Raw genomic sequence first — 23,038 nt, 5'->3', positions numbered from 1 at the left:
TGGCCTTTAAAAAAATAAGAGGCTGCTATTTTTTTACAGAAACGCACTGATGTATTGCAGTTGAAATAACATCATAGATGGACTCCGTGGTTAGAGGAAGGAGAGGGTGGGGGTACATGTGAAACAACACCGGCCACACGTTGCCAATGATCTCAGCCGGATGTAGATACATTGGTTTACATTTTTCTCTGTGCACGATGAAAACTTTAACAATAAAGTCATTGTTAAAATCTGCTGTCATCATCCTGCTCTCACAAATGAAAAGGCATCTTTTCAACTCATAAGACTGCCAACTTAAAGTCATTACAGGTTTTTCAAATCTTGCTGAGACTCTCCATACTTTTTAAGTGATCAAAATTGAAATTAAGTTATCCATGAAATCTGTGTCTTCTGGTGTGCATACACCCCTGGACTATAACCTGATATAAAAAGATTACAGAAATCCCTATCGGAGGTTTATTGTCCTTAGAAAGGATAATGCATAGTTTTTATTCCATCTTTCTAATTAGTAATTTAAGCATATGTTCAGCATTTAACTCTAAATGTTTGCCTTTTCCCCAAGCTCGGAGACAGCTGTCCAAGATGTGAATGCCAGAAAACATTTAAATATCAACATCTGTTGAATTATGTTAATTTAGTGTAATATAATTGGGCATGAGTTGGAATTGATCAGAAGTATATGAAATAAACAAAGGTAAATTCCCAACAATATCTTGGTATGCAAACAAATCACTATGGAGTGATGAAAAAATATTTCCAACGAGAAAGGACAAGGAAAAAATTCTGATCGTGAAGCAAATGATTTTTTTAGAAAGATAGTTCTAACTCTCTGGGACATTTTTTTGTGATTTTCAGTTTATTTTAGTAATGTCTCATAATTGAAAGGTAGTGAAAATGAGCTACAACAAGTAAGAGTTAAAAGCTTAGCATGTGACTATTTCCGGTCAGTTATTAACTGTAACAGTGAGACATTCTAATCACACTTCTGTAAGCATTCAACTCTTCAGGTTCAAGGATGACTCGTGTTCGACCACGAGCAGTTACATACCACCGAATCTGATCTGCTCCCCAGACAGGACGCACTGTTTTAAACTGAAAGTGTTTACAATGTGGCAGATGAACTTCACTTGATTTATCCTGGGGACCGTAAGGTACAAATTATCAAGTAGCAGCTGTTGCTTATTGTGTTGCTGATTTAAAAAATATTAATTTTTACAGCGGCTCCTTCACTAACAGATGAGGAATGCTGGTGGTTTGGGGGCAGTATTCTGGCATGGACACACCGCGGATGGGCGCATCCCCAAGCGTCCCCGTAATGAAGCGGTGACCCAGGCAGCGGGAGGGCCCCGAGCTGTTGTGCTGTGGCCCTGCAGGTGCACCTGCGCCGGGTCCTCGGGGAGCCATCTCTGGGAGTGAAGGTCGCTTCTGTGCCCATGCCCATTTAATCACAGGGCCAATTTGGAGCGTGCCAACTGTGAAACAGACACCTGTCCTCCAGGAAATGGACTTCAGACGACAAATCCACTGCAGCCACAGGTCACCGCAACAGCTTTCGAGCACTAACTGTTTGTCATTGCGAGTGCCTGTGGCCAGAGTGAGCTGCAGTCCTAGGGGTGACGGGCTGTGCAGACTCGCGGTCGTTTGAAAATGCCTTGCTCCTCGGCCAGATTTCAGGAAAGAGCGTTTCACTGGGGAGCCCTCGACGGCCTTTTATTTACCCCTCACCGGACACGCTGCTTGTCTCCCAATGGCAGAGCCCTGTTCCTCCGTATGGCGTATTCACATCCGACCAGAGAGCAACCTTGCAAAGTTCTAATGGGCTAATAACTAATTTTACTGGGTATCATCACAATTTAAAGTAACAGTATAATCATTTTAGTTTAAAATTCTGGCCAGGAAGGTTAGAATTTCAGGGCGCCTGCGGAATAAGGCGGGCGGAGAACTGGCAGCTGGAGGACGGTGCCTCTTTAACACAGTAATTTGGTCACATGGAGTGAAATGGGTGAATTAAATGCCTTAGAAACGTTTTATGTTGTATATGTGGTATGTGTCCAACTATTCTAGTCTAAGTACCTGTATATCTAGAAGCTATTCACATTTTTAAAGAATTAGAACACATATGCAATTAAGTATGTTCCAATTTTTAAAAATATGGAATGCATACATTTTAATTAAAGGGAATATGTGACTTTCTATGTGTTCATTCATGCATGCATATAAATGAATTAAAGTAATTTAAAAGATGCTTTTCTTTCTGAAGGATTGGATACACTTTTATAAAATAATGAAATGCTAATTTTAGATCTGGAAAGAAACAATGAAAAAGTACTAGGAATTTTATTTTGAAAATTAGCACTTAAAAGCAAATTCAAGCAATTATTTTGGACATATAAAATACATAAATATAAAAAGTTCATGATACAACTTGCTTTAAAATATGGTGTTGAATCATCAGTTTTAGTATGACAAAGGAGGACTTGTCTAAAAATTCTAAATTCATTAACATGGGATAGTTAACTTCTCATCTGAAGTAAATAAAATAACCCATCAATTACTTCTGTTGGTACATTTAATTTTGTTAATACATGTCTGTGAAAAGCAACGCTAAACGAATTCGTCGATGTCATTAACCAGCCCACTAATGAACACTTATCCTATCCCACTTTATTAACAGCTGCTCAAAAATGTAGTAATTAATAGTTCCATTTATTGTTGGCAAAGCAGCAACATGACAAATAGTTTTGTATCGGTTGCAAATTAGGTCTCCTTCCCAAATAACAGATGACACCGTGGGGAAAACTGAGCAAACTCGAACCCTCGAACATCTTTGGATCTTCAGAAGCTCGGATGAAGAACAGCTGTAATTCGGTCTGCCCCAGCCACAGCAAGACGCAGGGGTCTGCCGCATCACAGTGCACTGAGCGCGCTCAGCACCCACAGAAACGGAGATGTCCTCTCTAACCTGACGGAGGGAGGCGTGTGTGTGTGTGTGTGTGTGTGTGTGTGAGAGAGAGAGAGACAGAGAGAGACAGAGAGAAAGAGATGGCATTTGTTTTGATTCTCTGATTAAGTCTATTGTAATTTTTTTTAATTGACAAGACTTTTAAATACTAATCAGACAATATGACAGCAAAAAGAGAAGTTCCTTTGTGAGACATTACAGCACACAGGTCTGGGAGTTAGCCCACACTACATAGATAAATGTAATGCTTGTAAGAACAAAGTAAAATGAATGCATACATTTCTAAAACACATATGAAAATATCAAGTAGAATTTAATAATGTCAACAAAGTGCTGTTACTTGATTTCAAGTTATATGCCAGGTACTCAGGTGATGCAGCTTCTGTGCTTCACAACAGTAAGTGACAAAAATCGTGTAAGGAAGGGAGCAGGGCAAACTAGGGGAAAAAAAGAAAGAAAAACAAATGTAAAAGGGAGGCCCCGACATGGTCTAAGTAATTCCGTATAGTTGCCGTAAACCATCAGTCTTGTGGAGTCTTAGGACAATGAAGAGTAACCATTAGAATGTGTGAGGAACATGGCATCCCCCGGTACCGGGCATGGCTTACGACGCGGTTCCACTGACTTTCCCTTCGGGAAGGCCACGTCGGCCATTCCGGTGCTGAGCAAAGGCTACGGCGTGAGAAACACTGTGAAATTATTTAACTGGGGTTTCAAATGAGGTGAAGGCAGAGGGGAAGATCTTTCTAATCTTGGGAAACATAAAATTGCATTTGAATACTGAAATTAAAAAAACAACAACAACTAGGATACCAAGTCTAGAATCGAAGAGAAAGAGATGGGTTGAAGAAGTCAGTCTTGATGTCACTCGTGTTTCTGTAAAACACTCAGGTGCACCGCCCTGAGGTTTGGCTGAGTGTGTGTGCGTGTGTTTTGTGTGTGCATTTGTGTGTGTGTGATCGTTTTCCTCCAGCTAATAATCTGCGCGCCGTGCTCACTCACAAACCACACCTGTTCATTGTTAGATATCGACACTGACAGATCATAGGTAGGTAATAGGTAGATAACAGACAACAGGAGCCTGAGCAGACAACCAGACCCAACCGACTGATCAGACAGAAGGGCCAGAGAGGAGCAGTCAGGACAGCGGCTGCGTGGAGGGGTGGAGGGCTGGAGGGCAGGAAACCAGGGCCTTCGAGGGCTGCAATGCCGAGCCATAGGAGGACACGTGGGAAGCGTATGGTGGACGAGGATGCCAGGATGGGGAATGCCCACATCACTTGGCATCCGGTGCACCTGCTCTGTGACAAAGGCTCCTATGGGGAGCAAAAGTACAGTGGCAGACTACACGGAAGATGTTTAAGACGAATCGCTGGAATGAATCAGGTTAAATCATACCTCTGCTGATAACTGTTTGTTTAGATTCGTTTACATTACACCTGTGTTAAGGATGGTCAAATGTTTGGTTATGGCACCAACAGAGTCTCCCACCTGAGAAGAATGAGAATGTTAACTGTGTCTACAACAGACACATGAACAAATAAATGTGGTGATGTTTGAGTTATGTACCTACTTGCACACACATGAGTGACGAGCCCCGAGCAGCCATGCAGATGATGGGGACGAACACGGGGTGTGAAGGGTGAGGAGCCAGGGATGGAGCCCAAAGGAACGCTGCCCTCAGAGCAGGAGGAGAGAGCACAGGAAACCTTGAACACTGGAGCACGTTATCGATGAGGCAGAACTCCCTGAGAGAGCGCTGCTTATAGGAGACCTTAATAGGCTGTCACCCCTTTGGTGCCATGGGACACAGGGTAGTCTGAGAGCTGGAAAAGAGCCATCGTTGACTTACAGAGCCCAGATGAACAGTACAGAGGGTGTGGAAGAAGAGAAGAAGAAGGGAGACATGCCACAGCTTGGACACCTGGAAAACCACCAAATTGCATGATCGTTGGCAGCGCTGGTGACTATGTCCCTAAACCCTCTGAGGCCCTGAGCATTCCCCCGAGGAGCTGGGGCCAAGGGGCCCCGCACGGCACTGGCGGAGCTGCCCCTGCAGGGCCGGGTCACGTCAGAGGGGGCCCACCCAGGAGCGTGCGGTCGGCCTGCAACCCCAGACCTCCCCTTGCAGTCACCAGCAGCAGACCTAAGTATTCACCTGCACCTCAGAGTAGGAAGTTCTATGTTTCATATTTTAAGAAACTCCCAAGTTAGTTTCCAGAGTGCGAGGACAATTGACTTCCACGTAATTATTCTATTTCCTCTACATTGTGAAGCCTTGTGCACTTTTCAGCCATGCTAGAAGTTGCAAGTGGTCCCTTACTCTGGGGTTTCACTTTGTGTTTTCCTAGAGTGATGGTATCTGACATCATTCCCTGTGTGCGTTTGCCACCCACATACCTTCTCTGGCCAGGCGTCTCCAAGTGCTTACGTTTTAACTGAATTCATTTCTTATTATTGCGTTTTTAGAGTTCTTTACATATTCTTGACATGAGTCTCTTATCAGACGTATGATCTACAAGTATTTTCTTCCCGCCTGTGACTTGTCTTTTCATTCTCTGAACGGTGTCTTCTGAAGAGCCTGAGTCTTCGACTTTGATTAAGTCCAATGTGTCAGTTTGTTCTCTCTTGGACTGTGTTGTGGGGTTCTACCCAAAAGCCTTTGCCCCCAAGGGCACAAAGATTTTATCTCATGTTTTCTAGAAGTGTTATGTTTTCAGGTTTTGTGTTAAGTTTGTTCTATGGTGTGAGGTATGGGTCCAAGTTCTTGTTCTTTTTTTTCGCATATGGAGATCCAGGCCTTCTGGCTCCGTTTGTGGGAAACACTGTTGTTTTTCTCCACCGAACTGCCCCTGCACCCACCCGACACTCGGCGGTCTGCGCTTGCAGGCGTGTGTCTCTGGCTCTGCGTTCTGCTCCACGGGCCCACGTTTCCAGGTCCCCGCCAGTGCCTCCCTTCCGCGGCTCTGCGTTAAGTCTTGAAATCAGGAGTGTTCCCCTGCCAATGCTCTTCCTTCCTTTTTACGTTTGGCCATTCCAAGTCCTTTGCGTTTCCACATGAACTTTCGAATGAGCTTGTCTTGTCAATGTCTACAAAACAGACTGATACGATTTTTGTTGGGAGTACATCAAGTCTACGGACAGACTCTGGGAGAACTGACGTCTTAGGAACATCGAGTCTCCTGACGCAGAAACACAGCATCTCCCTCCAGTTACGCGGGTCTTCTTGAATTTCCCCTCAGCCTTGTTTCCATACGTCCCAAAACACTGATGAAACACGCAGGGAGAAGTCTGATGAAATATGTGTAAGGCTGATAGGATAAAACCTATAAAACGCTGCTGAGAAAAATTAAAAACCACCGAAGTATTTGGTGGTTAATTATGTTCCATGTCTTGCCTCACATTGTTAATATCTTTCTGTATCCCATCTAGTTAATATTCATCACGCTAATTTAACACTTTTCTGACTTGCTTATTCTAACACATCTGCTGCTGTTGGGACCAGCAAGCCAATATACTGTTTTTTCTTTTGAAAAGGCAGTTCTCACAGGTCTGGTTCTCCGTCCTCCCAGGCATGGCTTCGGAGAAAGGCCCGTCTCCTGCAGCAGCCCCAAGTCACCTGGTGACCAGGACTGAATGACTCTCACCGAGGACGGGAAGCCACGGTCATCACGCCCGACCGGACAAAACAGCTCCTCTGGTAAGCAAACTGCTCGCCCCCTCACTCCCAGAGGGTGAGAACGCAACTCCGCAGGTCTGCGGGCTGGAGTGAGGACGTGAGGACCTGTGTCCAGGTCCCCTCAGGTCTCCCTGCCCCTCCTCGCACACACAGCAGCACTGGTGGCCCCTTCGCAGATGCTGCCCTTTCTCTCTGGGCTCTCGGACGGCCTGTGGCTGGCGTGCTACAGCACCGCCTGGTGCGCATTTCGTGTTCTGCTTGGTGCCTGCCGGGCAGGGAATCTTTTTAAAAAAATTTTAATTGTAGCCCTGGCTGGCGTAGCTCAGTGGATTGAGCGTGGGCTGGGAACCAAAGTGTCGCAGGTTCGATTCCCAGTCAGGGCACATGCCTGGGTTGTAGTCCACGGCCCCCAGCAACCGCACATTGATGTTTCTCTCTCTCTCTCTTTCTCCTTCCCTTCCCTCTCTAAAAATAAATAAATAAAATATTTTTTAAAAAGTAAAAAAAAATGCATAGGAAATTAAAAAAATTAATTGTTGTTCAGGTACAGTTTTCTGTCTTTTATTCCCATCCCAGCCCACCCCCTCTCCCATTCTCACTCCCTGCTAGTTTTTGTCCAGGTGTCCTTTATACTCATTCCTGTCAACCCTTCCCCCTTTCCCCTGAAATTCCCCACCCTCTCCCCTCCAGTCACAGTCAGTCTGTCCTCTATTTCCGTGTCCGTCCGGGGAATCTTTAGCCGGCATCTCTCCGAATGTCGGGTTTCCCAGCCCTTCTACACTCTCCAGCAAGGGCTCTGATTGAACGTGTCTCAGGTCTTTTCTGTGTGTCTTAGCCACTCCCATTTCTCCCATTCCTTGCATTGTTTTAATGCTGTATTCTAGCCCGGTTCTTCAGCTCTATCTCCACGTCACTAATTCTCTTTAAGAACCCTATTTCTCATTTCTAACAATTACATTTTCATTCAAATGTGCCTCATCAATTCTAAAAGTGATCTGTTCTATAAACATTTCACCTATAGTTATTTATAACCTAAATAAATTTTATACAGAGCATATATAATTTTATATAATTATACACGTACTTGTATATATAATTACATGTAATTGTATATAGGCACACACACAGTGGTATATATAGTTAGATCATTCTTGGTACTGTATAATTTCAGGGTCTGACCTTGGGGGTAAATATGCTGGTTTACCCCTAAGATACTGGTTTCCGTTAACTCCCACTGAGGGTCAGCTTCTGTGTGTGCAGTGAGGCATTAGCTACCTGTGCAGGACGGACACCTGCTTCCGCAGGCGCCCCATGGGCTCTCGGTTGGGGTTTGTTTCTGGAACGTGGTCCCTGGGGGCTATGGTGTCTGTGGCCGGGCTCTGATACAGGGGCTGGCACGCCAGCGATGGTGGGCCGTGGGACGAAGGGACACAAGGGTGGCTGTGGGGTCAGCTGTCTTGTTAAAAACTGAGCAAGTATAAACCTCAGGGTGGTGGGTTAGACCAATGTTATGGCAGCCATCTTCATATAAATAGAATTAAGACTTCACAATCACCACATGTCGACTTTGAAAACATATCACCTAAAACAATATACCAGGGCAAATTCTTTGTATAAAGGAAAAAAAAAATGAACATCAACTCAGTGACAGAAAATGAGCCAGAACCTAGGAGCATTTTTTAAAGAGTCTATTTTCTATATGCTCATTTATATATAAGAATAAATAAATATGTTGCTCTCTCATGCTAAGTACCATTTAAATTTGGGGGGAATTAATTCTGCTTTTTTAAATGACAAAATACAGTAATTAGTCTAAACCCTGATTAGTTAGGGGAAACAGACCTTTTCTTTCAGAAATTCATTCATCGTTGCCCATCAGCTTTTACAAACTCACAGAAAATGGTAGCTTCCTATGACTAGTAACCCTACAGTATAGTCTAAACAACACATGGAGTATTTTAAGTCAGCTCTGCAGAGCCCAAGGCCGCCGGACTGTAGCGCCCGCGCTCCCGCGGCCGCGGAACACAGCGGCACCGACGGACAGACGGACGGATTGGCAGCGACTCTGAACGGCTTACCTGCCGGCCGTCTTCCCCGAGCAGCTCTTCTTGGGGCCCCTCTCAGCTCGGTTCTCCCGCAGGAGCTGCCGTCATCCATTATGCGGAGCGTCCAGAGAGGGTTGCGGAAACAAAAACAGGTCCGTGACGTTATTTTGTGGGTTGAAAAGCATCCTTCCCGTTCACAGGGACACTGTTCGCTCACTGCCCGGCTTTCCCTCCCTCCTCATTTCCCACCGAACAAGGACAGCTCCCTTTGCTGGAGCTGCCACTGCAACTCGTGTGGACGTGTGTCGGGGAGAGGGGGCCCCCTGGGGCTTCCCTGGCCACCTGGGACCGGAGGTGGGGCACTCCTCCGCTCTGATCCTGGCTCTGGGGAGCAGCCCTGGTGACGGGCACAGGACCCCTCGCCAGCGGCCTCTGCCACTGCTTCTCCAGGCTTTGTCACCCATGCTGCTGACATAAAAGACATAGTATTGTTTCCTCTGCATTTATTGGCCTCACAAGGAAATACACTTAAAACATTCTTCAAAGAAATTACTAGCTTCCAGTAGATCACTAGCAGAAACACATATCTGACTGCCTTCTCAGAATGCCTCGCCATCTGCTACCCTTCACACTCACTTTACCTGTTTGAAAAGAAACAAAAAGTCAAAACTATTCTTCACTGTTTGTTCACTCAAACTGTAGCTTATTTCTGCAGCAAGTGATTTCACACAGACGAGGCTACAAGGAAGCTGCATTCTGTATGAGAAATCAACCCGAAGGAAAACAAATCTTAGAACTGGGAGGGCAGGGGGGATCTGGGTTCAAATCCCTGCTGTGCCCGTAACAAACACGTGGGCAGGTTTCTGTGACGGAACCACCATTCACAAGCTGTGTAACCTTCCGCCGAGCCCTTCACTTCCCAAGTCCCAGTGCCCGTCTGTGGAATGGAGACACAGTCACATCTACCCGCAAGGCTGCTGTGTAAAGCAAGATAACCACGTGAGATGCTTAGCACTATGGCCAGAACACCGGACGTGCCGAGAAAATGGTGCAAATGCCACGATTATGATTGTCATTAAGGAGCCCATCTGTCCGTGGGTAGAGTCTGACCAGTATCGAAGACCTTTAATGAAGTCACCGCTTAGAGCTGGTCCATGGCCTCCTTCAGAACCCAGGGTGGGCCATGTGCGGCCATCTTTGAGAAGGAGCAGGCCGTAAGTAGGTCCCCAGGGGTGTCTTCAGGAAATAAGGACGTATTCCATCTCTCTCAAGCAGCTGTTCTTCCCGGCCCCACGGCCACCGCCCTGGCCCAGACCGCTCTCTGTCACCTGTGCACGCCGCCCGCACGTCTCCCGTACACCTCCAGTCTCACCCCAGCCTGACCCCCTCGCCAACAGCTGCCAGCCATTCCAGAAGCAGACGGACCCACGGCCTCGTACAAGAAGACACCTGTGGCCCTTCGCACACAGTCCGGTCACATTCCTGAACTCACAGTTTATTGTACCTCCTTCTACACGCACCCTCACTTTTTACCCGTAGACGATGTATCCCAGCCACACCGAACGTTTCGGTTTGGGTTGTGGGTCATGTTCTTGCTCGTCATTGGCCCTTTGCTTCAGTTATTCAGTCTGCCTGCACACCCGAGGGCCAGCGCAGTGCCCAGGGATTTCTGTTGTCATTGCCCAATACACATATGTGGGATGAATAAATAGATCAGATAGAGTGATAAGGAGTGAGATCTAGTAGCCGATGTATAGCTGAAGCCACATCTCATTATTACCACTTATAGAAAGCAGCAACCATTTATCGTGAGTCCGTTAATCTGAAAGTGTTTCCGTTTAGAAACACTTCGTACCGTGAAAACTTAATTGTTTCTGAAAGTTAAAAAAATTAGTTATTTGGATGTTTCTAAGTCTAGCGCCTTTAAAAACATAGATGTATACACCAACCTTTGTGACACAGACAACTAGGGGTGATTAACCTCCGTCTCCACCTTAAATTAACGGTAGTAGTTAACTACCTTTCCTAATTCAGACAAAAGGCAGACACTGGAACACTATACCTGGCATCTGAGTTAAAGTGGTTCAAACCAAGAACTCAAACTCCCAACACCATGTTTGGAGGTAAGAAAAGAATTCTGTAGTTTCGTTCTCTCCAGGGTAACCATAACGACAAGGTAAACATGAGGCTGTACCCGCGGGGTCTGGCCCACAGGCCGCCACCGGGGTGAACTTAAAGGAACTTAAAAGAAACAGCGCCTTCTCTGAACTCCGGCAGTGGGGCCCCTTCCACTAAAGTCACGTGGGGTCACGTGGGGATTTCTTGTCTCCCACACGTGTACAGTTTGGATGGGCTTTGTGTGTAAAAAGAAACCAATAGTGTGATTATTTAATACAATGCACCTATAGTAGAGAGCCCTCACAACACTATCTCACTTTAACAATAAAATTATAAATCTGGGCATAATTTGCAAATTTATATGCAAGCTCAGATTAAAAAAAATGCATAGACTTGGATCTTTGGGTCATGAATTAAGAAGTTCATATGGGAACCTACATCTCTAAAAGGGCAAAGATGAAAAAAGTAATCCAGAGTGTTACCAGCATAAAAAAAGAACACATATTTGTATCTGAAAGATCCCCAACATGTTTCTGCTATGCCCTGAGGGACAGAAAACGGGGGGCAAGGAGGACAGGTCCCGAACTCATGATAAAAGCCAAGAAGCCTTGAGCTTCACTCTAGGTAAGCAAGTGCATGCGGCGCCTTAGGCTTTGAGGGACTTTTCGTCCTTCCTCCGGATAATTCTGTTGTGCCCTTGAACTCCTATCCGTGTCACAAGTGTGGTCACTTGCCAGGGTCCTGACTCCACGATGTCAACTCTGACTGAAAATAGGATTTCTGAGCACGGTGCAAAGTGCTTCTTACCTCCCGGCTTTCAGATTGCTGGACTTGGGCCACACGGAGACACAAGCCCCTTATTAGTGACCTGTGGGTGTATATTAAACAATGACTCACGTAAGAATCACATTAAAATTCATAAACACGAAACCTAGTTCCATGCGAGGTTTGCAGAAAGGAACGCCATTTCAAAAGTTGCTGAATCAAACCAGGAGACGTGCTCCGTGAGGAGAATGGGTCATAGAAGGGGGTGAGGGTTTTCTGTGGTTACGCAGGATAACTTCACAAGATTACTGTAAGTGTCAGATCCCTAACCGGAGAGGAAGACGCAAGGAGGAGAACCCTCATTCCACAGCCGTCTTCTCGTCCCCACCTGACCCTCGGAAGGCGTTCAAGCTCAGGGCTGGGTATACTGGCAGCCACTCCTCAGGCAACTCCCCCAATGTCTACAAAATAATGTCAAGTCTCATCCTACCCAGCAGCTCAGCGTCCTCAGCCTTAAAAAGGAGAACTGAGCAAGATCTGAACTATGATCTGTGACTCATTCAGAGACTTGTGAACTGAGTCAGGATGTCAAAGCCTGAGATGTTCAAGGCAGCACAGTCTCAGCAGAGAAAAGGGGCTTCACGCAGCTGCCTCTGCCTCCGACCTCAGCTTCCGGACTGACGTGGGTGGTGTCCCTCTGTGGCCTTGGCAGTGTTTACGGTGCCCTCGCTGTGGCCTTCTCTAGCACCTGTCGTCACGCTTGCCCTAGATTAGAATCAGCTTAGGGGAGAAGCTACTTTTTTAAAAAAAAATCTTTTTACAAATCTCTCTTTTCGTAACAATTGTAAGACGGGAGAAGGCAGTGGGAAGTGGGGTTTCTGAATCAGTGGGGTTAGCATCCTGAGCACCTCTTAGCTGGCAAGAAACAAATAAAGGGTGATCACCCAGGCGGACAGTCCTTCAGTCCACAGCGCATCAAAGGGTTTTACACTCCACGGTCTTGCATTTCATTGCGTGTGCCTAGGTGTAGCCCAGAGTTGACTGTGCCGTAGTTTTTCCCGGTCTAAGTGGAACTGAGACGATGCCAACCTTCACAACGTGAGTCGTCTGAATGTGTAGTTGTACACACACACACACACACACACACACACACACAGGTTCAGTCTACCCTCGTTTGCAGATCGCATATCAGCCAGTTCGTCTCTCTGCTGGACTTTGTGATGCCGAAATCAGTACCTGTGGCACTCGTGCGTTCCCAGACGTGTGCGGAGAGGCAAATATCTGAGTTCCTCTGGCGCATGCTCCCAGCCGAGGTCTGCCAGGCTGAGGCGCTGTCGGCCTTTAGCTCTCTCACCGTAAGCAAGTGTCCTCTTCGAAGGGCTCCCTAGTGCTGCATTTTTGGGTGCTGTTGCAGTTTTGTGTTCTTGCTGGCCACCTCACTGTGTAAAATGCCCCCCAAGTGCACTGTTGGAGTGCTGTCTCATGCTCCTAAGGGCAAGAAGGCTGTGGTGGTTCCTTCTAGCCCAAGTTCTGGTGCTGTTGGCCAGGAGATCAGTGTTCTAGAACCAATGAAATGTAACAAACGAGGTGTCTTGAATCGCATCAGGCTACACATTGGCCGGCTAATGACAATGTTACGAACAGGGGCGCTCAGGAAGCCAACCTCGTGTGTCCTCAGGAGCCATGGGTCAGCATTTGCTGCTGTGGTCAGTGTTCACGTGGACTGGCTAGAAGGTAGCTACCTCGAAGGCCAAGACTCCACCGCATTTACTCATTGACAGCTTGTCTATGCTGTCAGAGTCTAAAGCTGAATATCCAAGTTTGAGCAAAAGGCTGATCCAAAAATTGATCAAAAAGATATTTAAAATTCAAAGAAAAGGAATTGGTTTATTTTCCTACCTATATGTATTAGCTATCAGTTAATTTTCACCTGCAGAAGTAATGGTTGGGGGGAAGCAACCAGCTATACTACAATCTAAAACATGAATGTATGACATCATTGGGGTATTTCTCACATTCTAAAAGGTAGAAAATAAGCCTTAAAAATTGCATTTTGGGAGAACGTGTATCCTCCTGCAACTTACTACTAGGAGTGGCATCTTTTGTGAGCACTGTACTCAAAGGAGCCCGCAGCGACTGGGAAAGCTGGGAGTCTAACATTTACATTCGGAATAAGAAGACGAACACATCAGAGACACCGTTCAGCGAATTTCCACATCTTTGGAAAAAGCGGCACGCACTCTATTATGATATGAGAAGTGGGCTTAAAAAGGCAGATCGCTCTCCTGAAAAAAGGCACATTTACACAAATAACCCCTTACCACTGAATTCACGAGATATTTTCCTGTGAGTAGGCTCACGTGTGTTAAGGGGTACGGCGCAGTTTATCGAAGGAAACTCTGGCACCTCCCTCGCCTGAGGACAAGGGGCTGTGGCACACGCTGCCCAGCGTGGGAGGGAGAACATGGCCCAGACGGTAACGCCCCCGATGACCGTCGCCCCGCCCTCGCCCCTCTTCACCCAGCTCCCTCCACTTACCGACCCCCGTGGCTCCCCAACCCCTCAGGAGAAAGGGTCTCCATGCATTTGGGGGTTGTCATTCCCATGCATTTCTGACATCTCCTATTTCTGACCCACTTAAAAAATAACTTTTATAATCAATAACGAAAAAAAAGCTTAGCAAGGATGCCAAGCCTAAGATATGTATGTTTCATACATTTAAGTCCTAAATTACCCAGCACACTGCAGAGAAAGGAAGTATGTCAAGGGACAAAGGAAGTGAACTACTCTCTAGACAAACTTTAGGCAAAGTTGACTGAAATGGATGTCAAGTTCTTGCTAAGTCAGCTAATCACTCTGCTGCCATGAACACTAATAACAAGTAAAAAACACATCTAGAAATATAACATCCCTGGCTGGTGTAGCTCAGTGGATTGAGCATGGGCTGTGAACCCAAGTGTCGCAGGTTCTATTCCCAGTCAGGGCACATGCCTGGGTTGCAGGCCACGGCCCCCAGCAACTGCACATTGATGTTTCCTTCTCTAAAAATAAATAAATAAAATCTTTAAAAAAAAGAAATATAACATCAACCTGTAAGAAACTATTGCCACGTTCTAAACTTCAAAGATAAAAATATTCTCTTGCTGGCTGATCTCACATTTCATAGAAATTCGTTATTTAAACACACGGACTATTCAGTGCCCTGACTTTGCAAAAGAGACACAGAAACGAACTCCAGAGTCTTTTCCCGAGACATGTGCGAGGGAGGAAGGTGGCAGGGGAACCCGGGCACTCGCTGAGGCTCGGGCACTTGGCGGGTGTATGGGGTCCTTTTTCTATAAACTAGACTTTGTATCTTTTCTCGTGACGCTGCCCCACCGCCCTGAGGGGAGACGGTTCAGAATCCGAAGCAGACTCAGGAGAGTCCTCTGCATCAGGAGGCCCCTTACCTGGCTGTGCTCCGTCCTGGCCCCGGGGCCGAACCAGTGGCTGTGGAGGAAAGAGAGGAGGCGTTAGTTAGCCGGTGTGGACCTCGCCTCGGGCGGCGCACGCTCTGCCGTGGCCAGTCTGCGTGCGCTCTAGGAAATGTGGCTGCCGCCCGCCACGGAGCCTTAAATATGCTTTATTTTAATGGATATTTCATGTAATTCTAGACTTACAGCAATTTTGACAGAAATGTAAGAGTGCTCACAACCCAGTAATTTTCAATTTAATAAGCAAACTCGGTTAGAATTAAATTTCCATTTAATTATGTTAACATAAACTGCTGGGACTGGATTCATTTTATGAATCAATTCTGGTTATAAAATCTACAAATGCTATCATTCAGTACAACTTAATTATGGCATCATTACAACAAATTATGATCTTTTGATTGTTGGGAGTCTTAAAAAACATTGAAAATACCAGAATCTCATATCCACTGGCTGTGCTCCACAGAGCTCTCGCTGTGAATCCGGGAGCTTCAGCTGAACACACCTCGGACCCGTTCACAGCAGGTAAAACACCCCCACCCGGCGCCGTGCTCACGTTCACACGTAGGTTAGCTCATTGAAACTTGATCACCTTCTGGCTGTCAAGTTCAGTCCCCCCCCCCCCGACACAGATGCAGCTTGGGTGTGCCTGGGAACAAAGCTGACGTACATAAAGTAAAAGGAACCCCGCCTCCCTTGCAGTGTCAGGAGGCTGAAGCCAGGCTAAGACTCTGACACGTAATTGTTGTCTCCGTGTTAGTTTTCTTCCCCCATTGTCTGCAGCGAACATAGTAGTATTCTGAACGGCCACTCAGTGGCTTTGTATCCCTGAACGTCATCAGAGACGCCGACGCGTGTAGTTAATATTTTTGGGATTCCCCAGCAGGCGTGGCATGCTACCAAATATGAAAGAGATGCTTAAGACACTGTTTCTTCAATTGACTGTTGGACGAGGGCAGCGTGCGACCCTAGAAAGCTCAGACTGGCTGTAAAGTGGGGATGAAGCAGTAAGCACGTTGGTCAGAGTGGTGCTTATGAAAATCCTCTGAAAAATAAAATGCACTCTCCAGATAAAGCACCCTCGTCATCATCTTGAAATGCAGTTGAATTATCGTTCTGTATGTCACATCAGTACTTGGTGACGTCTGCTCTAAGAAGGGACTGTTATCACCCTTTTTCTACAACTAAAAATTAAGACATATGTAAGCTAAATGGCTCACCCAGGGAAGCAGGGAGAATCAGAGGAGGTGCTGATCCAATGTATCTCACTTACCTCAACATAAAGCTAAAGCCACTTTTCCCATAAAGCCATTTATGCTACATTTCAAAGCGTGAAAGTATTCCCAGTGCACATAACCTTTAATCCAGGCAAATCTTGCTTTAAGCAAACTCAATATTTGCACAAAAGATAAAATAAAGGATGAATATTTGCTTTATAAAGGAATTCGTCATAGGATTTTAAGTAGTTACCCATGGGCATTAAAAATAAATTTTAATGTATATACAATCTCTCATGTAAATATCCTATACCTTAAAATGAAACACAAACACAATATAAATATCAATTTTAAAATTAATTAATACATCATAGTTATTCAATTAGAAAATAAGTATATCAGAAGCAATTGGAAAAAAGTGTGAAGAAATTCTGAAATGATTTAGGGTCAGTACATAAAAGGAAGTGGAGTGAATAAAAAGTAACCCCATCCGATGCTTTAAGTACGTTTTAATAATAAGTAGTGATATATTAATTTTATTTTCCACATTTTAATATATGTATTTTCAGAAAGTCAAACTTAACATTACATTTTCTCAGAAATTAGATACTGATTTCTCTGTTTTAGCACGTGCTATACATTCTAAGTAACTTAGAGAAAAGTAAGACAAAGTTTCTAAGGGGGACTATCAAAGGTGTGGAGAATTGCTGGTGGAAATTTGGGGCAAAATACCAGAGATTCCTTAAAAGGAGGCCGTGGCAGATACCGGTGCTGCCTGCTCAGATCCCCACAACCACCATGGCTCGACTTCTCTGGTCAGTGAGCCAAATTGCTAATTGTTGAAAACATTATTTATAGGGGTTTCCATGAGCACATGTTCGTGTACCTGAAACAGTAATGAAAACATCCTCCTTGCATACTCTCGTGTAGACATCTAAAACTTTTCACCAGATATTTAAACATGTGCAGAGCTTTAGTTTTCTATCAATTATAGACACTGATCTTAAAACCATACACCACCTTTTAAAATACATACATACAAACCCAAATAGCACTGTGATTAGATATTAAAAAACATGACAAGCACTTCTTTAAAAGTGAAAAATTGTACGTGTTTTTTTTTCTCCTTGAGCTCCTTGCATTTCTAATCGTCTGCCTCATGGTTTATCCTAACGTAACAGACTTTCATGCTCAAGGCTTTCCGTGTCCACCCCATCATATTTCCGCAACAAAAATGCCTGCCTGTACATATCTGTCTATGCACACCCCCCACACACAACTTTCTTACATTTCTATGACTATAAAACTAGAGCTGAAGAGTTACCTGGAAAAGTTTACCAGTCAATGCTGAAAACAACTGTTAGTTGATAACAATCAGTGATTTCAAATCTGAAACTGTTATTGTTAGTGTTCAATTAAACCAGCACAATCAACACATTTTGAAAATACTAACCATAAAGCCTAAGATTTTATTAGAATGGCATCATGAGTAACTTTTCCCCCAAAAATTAGTTCACGTACCCCTTGACGACTATTGCCTTCAGCTTCAGTTCTATTCATACTTTGTGTTTTCATTGACCTGAGCACCTGGAAACCTTGTTCAAAGAAACGAATTTGCTTAGAGCAGTCCCTCCATTACTGAACTCCTCCAGAGTTGTTCTGCCACTTGCACCTCGCACCTTCTGATAAGCAGGCGGTTTGTAACTGGTTCTGGATCAGACATCGGACTTTGATGGATATGGGTAGGAGGGGGTGCTGGAACACAGCAGCAGACCCACCGTGGGCAGTGAGGCGGAGGCTGTGTTCGGGGAGCAGACGCCGACCGGATAGTGGGACCCCAGGTGTGGGGAGGGACAGAGGAAGGCTGGGGTGAGCAGGTGACTGGAGCCCGGCCGTGGAGGGTGTTGGATGACACGCGGAGGGGGTTCCTCCAGCATTGGCAAGAGGCAACACTGGGTTTTAAGCAGGGGGCTCTCAAGGGGTCAGAACTGAACTTGAGCGGTGTTCAGTACCACATACTGAAATGGAGGGGACAGAGACAGAAGGACACGCTAGACTCAACTTCAAACATAACGGAGCTTGAATTAAACTCACGGAGCGGGGAGCGGGAAAGGTGGGTCAGCACGAGCTACAGAAGAAACAGAACTTGCAGCGTGCAGGACGTGAGGTCCTCACGGGAGTCCACTCAGTCGCAGGTGTGGAGGGAACGGTGATAAAGCACATTGGGGGAGCCGAGGAAACTCTAAAACCAGTGACATCTGAGTGCCCCGTGCCGAGAATCTGATTTGAGGGGAACCACTGTGGAGACTGGTGTTGGGGGGACGTCAGGAGAGCAGAGCGGGGGTTGTACCGGCTAAGTTGAGAAGCGACACTCGGCTGGCTTCATCCGTTGTGTCCCATTTTAAAGCCACACTGCCCTGTCTCACTCACTGGGTAACTGCTCAGGCACTGCGGGCCTGGGGTCACGGGGGGACAGCGAGACGCAGCCCCAGTCTGCCCTCAGAGCTCTGACGGTCATGGCCACGTCCAGTCTGTGGTCTAGACACCACTGTGAACCTGCCTGCTACAGTTGTTGTTTCATGTTAGAACAGACAATTAAGAAGAAAATATGCAAGGCTTTCAGCTGCCATTCCAAGGTAATAAATACTCTGCTTTTTCCCCTTCTGTTCAAGGAACAATTGGAGAGGAGGTCTTATAGAATAGTAAAAAAGCAGGAAATAAGCTAATAAAGTGAATATCTATATAAAACAATAGGTGTATAAATAGCACTTTATATTATATAAATTATACTTATGTCAATCTATTTAAAACAAGCTCTCTCTGAACTACAATTTTTGTTTTGCATTTGTTAAGGAATGAATTTTAAAAATGGGATCTAATGGACCCTAATATGACTGCTTGCCAGAAAAAAATTCGTTCAGTAATTCAAGTCTTTCGACACTTTATGGCCTTTTGCAAGTTCAGCCAACTTCGCAGGAGACACATGGTATTGAGCGCAAATATGTAACGTGCCTAAGCTTTTCCAAACAAAGATGTATTTGGAGATAGCGTTAGCACCTAGAAATTTACCCAAGAATCCATCAAGGTCAAAGCTCAACGCCTTGATTTTTAGAATTATGTCGTAAATCAGCTTCTCCCTCGTGTGTCGCTGAATGGAAACACACGACCGGCCCCTCCCAGCTTACGTGGGACAGGAGCAGAGAGCAGAGGAGTCATGGGGAAAAGCCCCTTACTGTTTGTTCACTGTCGTGATTTAGAAAGAGCTGGGGGAGGAAGGGCGTGAGAACGGTGAGGAGCTGGACGCTACTTAATGTAATAAAACTCAAAGGTTTAAAAATAACACATGAGCTTCCAGTTATACCACAAACAAAAGAGCGACAGCATTTAACAACCTTTATTTCAGTTTCTGCCGTGGGGGACTCCTGGAAATGGTTCCTGTGAAACGGTCACTGGCCTACGATATTGACTCTTTCTCAGGCTGGATACAGATGGAACCACCTTTACTGGCAACAGCGACCGATTTCCCAAAAGCAGGGCATGGACCAAGGTCCGACAAGCTACACTGGGAGTCGGCGTGTACTCACTCGTGGTAGCAGTCTGGAGAGAAGTGCACCATCCTCTTGTGGCTGACGGGGCCCGGGACGGTCCCCTGGAGGGAGGGCGAAAACAAACAAACAAAAAAATGAGCCAGAGATGAGCTCCCCGAACGAGAGCGAATCACAGAGACGTCTCCGCTGCAGGACACCCACTCTGACGTGGAGACTGCAAACTGAATCTCAAAATCCGAGCACAATTTCAGGGAGCAAATGATCTTTCCAAGACCCACGTGTTTGTGATTCATTCCCAGCTATAGACAATATGCATTATAATGCACACACTTATTTTTTAATGTATTTCATTGATTATGCTATTACGGTTGTCCCATTTCCCCCCCTTTACTCCCCTCCGCCGGGCACACCCCCTCCCACCGGCATACAGACACTGAAGGAAGCGAGGACACGGGGCCTTCCCACAGTTTTCCCATAAAGCCAGGAACTGTAATTTCACCCAAAAGAACAATATTTTATTTCTGTATTTCTAAATAAAAATGACAAACCTGATAACAAATTAAAGTTTCAAAAATATGTTCAGAAGGCAGCCTACTCCCGGTACAAAAGTGTGCACGACTCCACCGTCTGCTCGGAGAGCACACGGGCAGCACCACGCGAAACGAAGGCAGGGTAACCACCAACCAGACGCACACGGACAACAAGAGGTCCTGCCAGGCCCTCGTGCTAAAAACAAAGTCCTTGTACAGTCGCAGAAGTGCCGTCCAGAGTGCAGAGTTTTGAAAAGGCACCAAGAGTCAGGAGGGCAACCGGGGGCGGGCAACTAACGTTCCAAAACTGCGTTTCTCCTCGTATCACCTAGGCACCAGGATGCCAGCGCACCGTCGGGCAACACTCCAAGGAATGCGAACACTGCCCGTGTGCCCGGGCGGGGACACGGGTAGTAACCCCGCAGTCTGAGCAGCACAGGTCCACCTGTGGCCCTGCTCCAGGACGGCCCCCGGCCCCCGCCCGCAGATGCGGCTCCCACGCCTGTCCAGTGGGCGTCCCCGGGACACGGTAATCCATTTTCCCCACGGCGGCTCCGAGCAGAGCCGGCTGTGCCCATGTCACGCTTTGTTAGAGGTTCGTGATCACATTATCTCGGGGTGGACCTGACACTTTTATTCAGTTTACAGTCTGCTCTGTGTTCAGGCAACTTATTTCCTCTGCCAGGGCTGCTGACAACCTTTTCCACACTATATTAATCTTGTTTACTGACTTTATCTCGGGACAAATATCAGAAAACTGAACTTTTTATCTCGGAGAAAGAATAAACAACGTGTTGACAGAAGCAGAAGCTATTTTCGGGGCTAAAATTGCTTGTTTACCTGAAGCTATACTTATGGAAAAATGTTTAAAGTCTTGCTCTGGCTTGAAATACGTAATCTGAAATTGAATAAATGAAGAAATTTCACATACGCCCACGTGATAAATTGCCTGATGAAAACAATGCAGCCGAACACAATAAAACAGGATTTGTAACTAATTTATACCACAATACAAATGTAAGCTTTCAATCTAGTCAGAAATAATCATCGTAGGTATTTCTCAGACATCATGTCCATAGATAAAGGATAAGCTCGATTCAATTGCTGCAAATAACTCACCAAAGGTTTACAGTTGCAAATGGAGATATTTAAATGACTTTGCATGATTTACCTGGAGCATGGCCCCTTTTAAAAAGAATAGAAGCAAACATCCTTTCCTGCTGTTTCAAGCCAATTTTTGTTTTACTTCTAGAGATACATAACCAGATATGATTTAGAATTAAAAAAAAAAAAAACGAAGTTAAGCACGAAGGTCTCAGGGTCCGTGTCACCAGTCTGCCTCAGGAGGAGGACAATGTTCTGACAGGGGAGCCCTTTGTCACTCCGATGGCAGACACCCCGACAGACAGTCTGACCGCGTGACCTCAGAACAGCGCTCCGCTTGTGGGAAGGGGCACTAGACTGGAGGTCCCATGGACTTCCAACCTGAAAACTCGTACTCATCGTGAATGCTCATTAGTTGCTGTCTCACAGGACTGGAAAGTGTCTGGAAACATTCGTGCAGAAAGAAGTCTTTCTACAAATTTTCCAACTCAGGGTCTGATGATAATCGTTATAAAAATACAGTGAAGCGATTTTAGACATCAGCTCAAACTGCTAATGTCGAGTAAACCGTCAAGGATGGTAGTTATGAATGCCCCCCAAAATATGCCTTCCGGTTATCCCAAAAGTGTTTTAGAAAGAAATCACAAAGAAAACAAACTCCGATCCCTCTGAGCACACAATAAAATGTTCACCTGGTAAAGTTTATGGGTTGGAAAACGTGGCCTCTGTTCCACGGGAGCAGATAGGGAGCTGGCAGGCTGTTCTTCGAGAGAAGCCCATCTCCATGATCTAATTCCTGTTGTGGGTTAAAACCCTGGAGGCGACGGCCATTTCTGTCATCAGCCAATGTTTACTGATGATGATCTTAGACATCACACTATATGCCCTGAATTCTGAGGATTCACTTATTAATGCGACTACATCAATAGTGACTACAATGCTAATAAAGTAGGGATATTTCTTTTCATGGCCTATGTTTATTCCACAAATTATTAAATAAGAAAAAAAAATACTCAAAGCTAGGGAGGAATGGGAGGTTCCCTGGATAACATAATGTGTAGGTCAACTTCTGGCCTTTTTAGGGGTGAAATAAACTATAATGTTAAAAGTCCACAGGAGGCTTAGTTTTTGCTGCTGCTACTTACAATGAAGTCACCAACCTCAGAAAAATGGGAATGTTAGAAGGGAGAGACACAAATTTAATGATAGCAGTGTGAGTGCCATCAACATTCCTAAGGTCCGCAAGCACCAATACATGGGACATCTATCTAAATGATACTAATGATAAAATACCTACTTTTCCAGTTTTGTTAGATCCATGAAAAGCAATTTGTTATTCTTTCTATCACTAATGTGCTCATACCAATTTTAGCCATTTTACTCCAAAGAGACACAGAACAGTTGCCCTTATAATACGGCATTTTCACTTTGTTATCACCGGACCCCATGCGTCCCACCCCAAATCAGGCACAGTTGTCTGAAACACAGCGGTCCCCTGGGATGAGGAAAGAGGCTGTTCAGGATGGATGACCACTGCTCATGTTCTCAACCAGGAGGTGGCCTCGTGGGAACTGACGGAGGGCATCTCCACGGAAGG

At 45.5% G+C, this 23,038-nt stretch overlaps 1 protein-coding gene across 1 annotated transcript in view; it reads right to left on the bottom strand.

Annotated features, from left to right (window-relative positions):
* Positions 1–23,038, bottom strand: part of GPATCH2 (G-patch domain containing 2) — a 118,989-nt gene that overhangs the window by 20,401 nt on the left and 75,550 nt on the right. The window contains exons 6-8 of the mRNA XM_028531324.2: positions 19,844–19,908; positions 15,019–15,058; positions 8,720–8,784 (exon numbers count right to left, since the gene is read on the bottom strand). Of these exons, the coding sequence (XP_028387125.1) occupies positions 8,720–8,784; positions 15,019–15,058; positions 19,844–19,908 (170 nt within the window). The remainder of the gene's footprint in view (positions 1–8,719; positions 8,785–15,018; positions 15,059–19,843; positions 19,909–23,038) is intronic.

The sequence above is a fragment of the Phyllostomus discolor genome, chromosome 15, assembly GCF_004126475.2.
Source record: "Phyllostomus discolor isolate MPI-MPIP mPhyDis1 chromosome 15, mPhyDis1.pri.v3, whole genome shotgun sequence".
In the NCBI taxonomy this organism is placed as follows: Eukaryota; Metazoa; Chordata; class Mammalia; order Chiroptera; family Phyllostomidae; genus Phyllostomus; species Phyllostomus discolor.
Note: the sequence above shows the minus strand (reverse complement) of the source record. Positions and strands in the feature narration are given on the sequence as shown.